Below are 2,291 nucleotides of genomic sequence, written 5' to 3'. Positions count from 1 at the left end.
AGTTCAGGAAGAAGATGGAGATGCCAGAGGACCTTGCAGAACTTCTCTTTGTAACACTCAGGAATATGCATTTCGGTAGCCTCCTACTTCCAAATAATAATTTATCTCAAAAAGAATAATGAAGTTGGGCATTCCTTGGAGATTCCAGCTATCTAGTTTATATCTTTTGATTGCCTAAAAAGTTTTTTTATTGATTAGAAAATTAAGATGTTTACTGTTTTCATTCACTGTAAGTCACACAACAAACTGAGTGAAATCACTTACTGTGTCCACTCAAAGCCTGGAAACTAGACTGTGGGTAGCCCTGAGAGGGAAGACTCCATATAAAAACAAAACTGTATTAAAAGGAAAACATCACTTTTATGGTGCGGATTCTTTAACAGCACAGGGTTAACAGTGTTACCAACCCAAAAGATTCAGATCTTAACACTTATTTAACCAATTTCCCACCGCCTTATAGCAGATATACTGCTACAGGGCGGCAGGGGTGCTCAAAATCACACATATTTACTTGATTATGCATTCCCGGGCAGGGGGAATGCGCGAGCCATATCTACAAGAGGTACAAGAGAAGCCCCCTCTCTAGCTCATTATTCACCAGGTATGTGACACCGTTGCTGTCTCTGAGCCAATGAGGAGGGAGAGAGCTGAGAGAGCCTTTGCTCTCCTGCACATTGCTGAATTAATTTTGGGCTCAGGTAAGTATAGGGCTGGGAAGAAAGCAGGATACAGAAAGTTTTTGAATAGAATGCATTAGGGTGAAAAAAGAAACTTCTAGCTTTACAACCGCTTTCAGATTTAAGCATGCATCACAACTTGTTTCTTCTATAGTACAACTATCCCTAAAATTAATCATTTTTAAATGTTTTAATAACATTCCTAAGAGCAAGCTTTATTTCTCGATTTCGCAAACTGTAAATTAGAGGGTTCAACATTGGAATGACCAGTGTATACACTACTGAGATAATCTTGTCTTGTTGTAAAGAATATATTGAGCTTGGTCTTAGATACATAAAGAGGACTGTGCTGTAGAAAAGAATGACACAAATGAAATGAGAGCCACAGGTGGAGAATGCTTTGCGTCTTCCTTGTAAAGATCGACTTTTAAAAACAGCACGTAAAATAGAAGTATAAGAGATAACTATGACAATAGCAGAGCCAGCTGCTACAATGGATGCAAATATTGGCAGAATAAGTTCATTTGTAGATGTATCCATACAGGAGAGCTTTAGTAAAGGTGGAATATCACAAAAGAAGTGATCAATTTGGTGAGAGCCACAAAATGAAAGGCGAAAAGTACAGCATGTCTGTATTAAAGAATGAAGAAAACCACCAAAGTAAGAACCACTCAATAACTTTAGGCATTTTTCCTTAGTCATAATCCTTAGATAGAGAAGTGGGTTACATATTGCTGCATAGCGATCAATCGCCATTGCAGCAAGAAGAAAACTTTCGGTGCTCCCAAGGGCAATAAAGAAGTACATTTGGCAAGCACATCCCAGGTAAGATATACTCTTTTCTGCTGAAATCAAGTCAGCCAGCATTTTAGGTGTAATACCCGAGGAATACAAAAGATCAACAAATGCTAGGTTTAATAGGAAAAAGTACATGGGGCTCTGAAGATGGTCATTTGTTAATATAAGCACTATGATTCCAAGGTTTCCAAAAACAGTGACCAAATACATTGACAGAAACAGTGCAAAGAGCAGAAAGAGTGGTGAGCTTTGTTCACCAAATCCTAAGAGATAAAATGTCTCTGACTTGTTAAATAGATGACCAATGACACCTGTCAAGATTGGTAAAACAATAATATACATCAATAACAATATACATCAGATATAATAAAAAAAATATAAGCCCATAAATAGTCTTCATAGAAATGTTACTGTTAGCTTATGTAGCAACTTCCTAGGTAGCTATGAGGGATCTAAGTTCTTTTTTTTTAGTAGGAGGCTGAATAGCAGCTGGGAGAAATAGTCAGATGGGTCAAATTTGGGTTAGGGCTGAGAGGCTCTGCAAATCAGTTCCCTGATACCTTCCCCTGATCTAGAGAATTGGAAAAGTCTTTAGAATCTAGAATTCAGTGGGTGGAGGTGAGGAGGAACTGGTCTGGTCTGCACTCTAAATGGATCCTGGCCAATCCCCAAGCAGAAGGCTTGGCATGAGGTCAGGACAGCCCTTAAGAGTGGTGGTGCCTTCTCAGCAGCAGGAGAGTTTGGGTGGAAGATGGAGTGAGCAGGATTAAGTGTGGAGCCTGGGAGGGGATCCAGGAGAGGGGCCTGCCTACAGGT

The 2,291-nt window shown here is 39.5% G+C and overlaps 1 protein-coding gene across 1 annotated transcript; it reads right to left on the bottom strand.

Moving 5' to 3' along the window:
* Positions 1 to 848: 848 nt before the first annotated feature.
* Positions 849 to 1,685, bottom strand: LOC149447552 (olfactory receptor 5AR1-like). Its single transcript, XM_089652360.1, has one exon. The coding sequence runs from the start codon at positions 1,683 to 1,685 to the stop codon at positions 849 to 851; it is 837 nt and encodes a 278-aa protein (XP_089508486.1).
* Between the last annotated feature and the right edge of the window lie 606 nt (positions 1,686 to 2,291).

This window comes from Staurois parvus, unplaced genomic scaffold, assembly GCF_062004578.1.
Source record: "Staurois parvus isolate SC_StPar_1 unplaced genomic scaffold, SC_StPar_1.0 ptg000682l, whole genome shotgun sequence".
Lineage (NCBI taxonomy): Eukaryota > Metazoa > Chordata > Amphibia > Anura > Ranidae > Staurois > Staurois parvus.
Note: the sequence above shows the minus strand (reverse complement) of the source record. Positions and strands in the feature narration are given on the sequence as shown.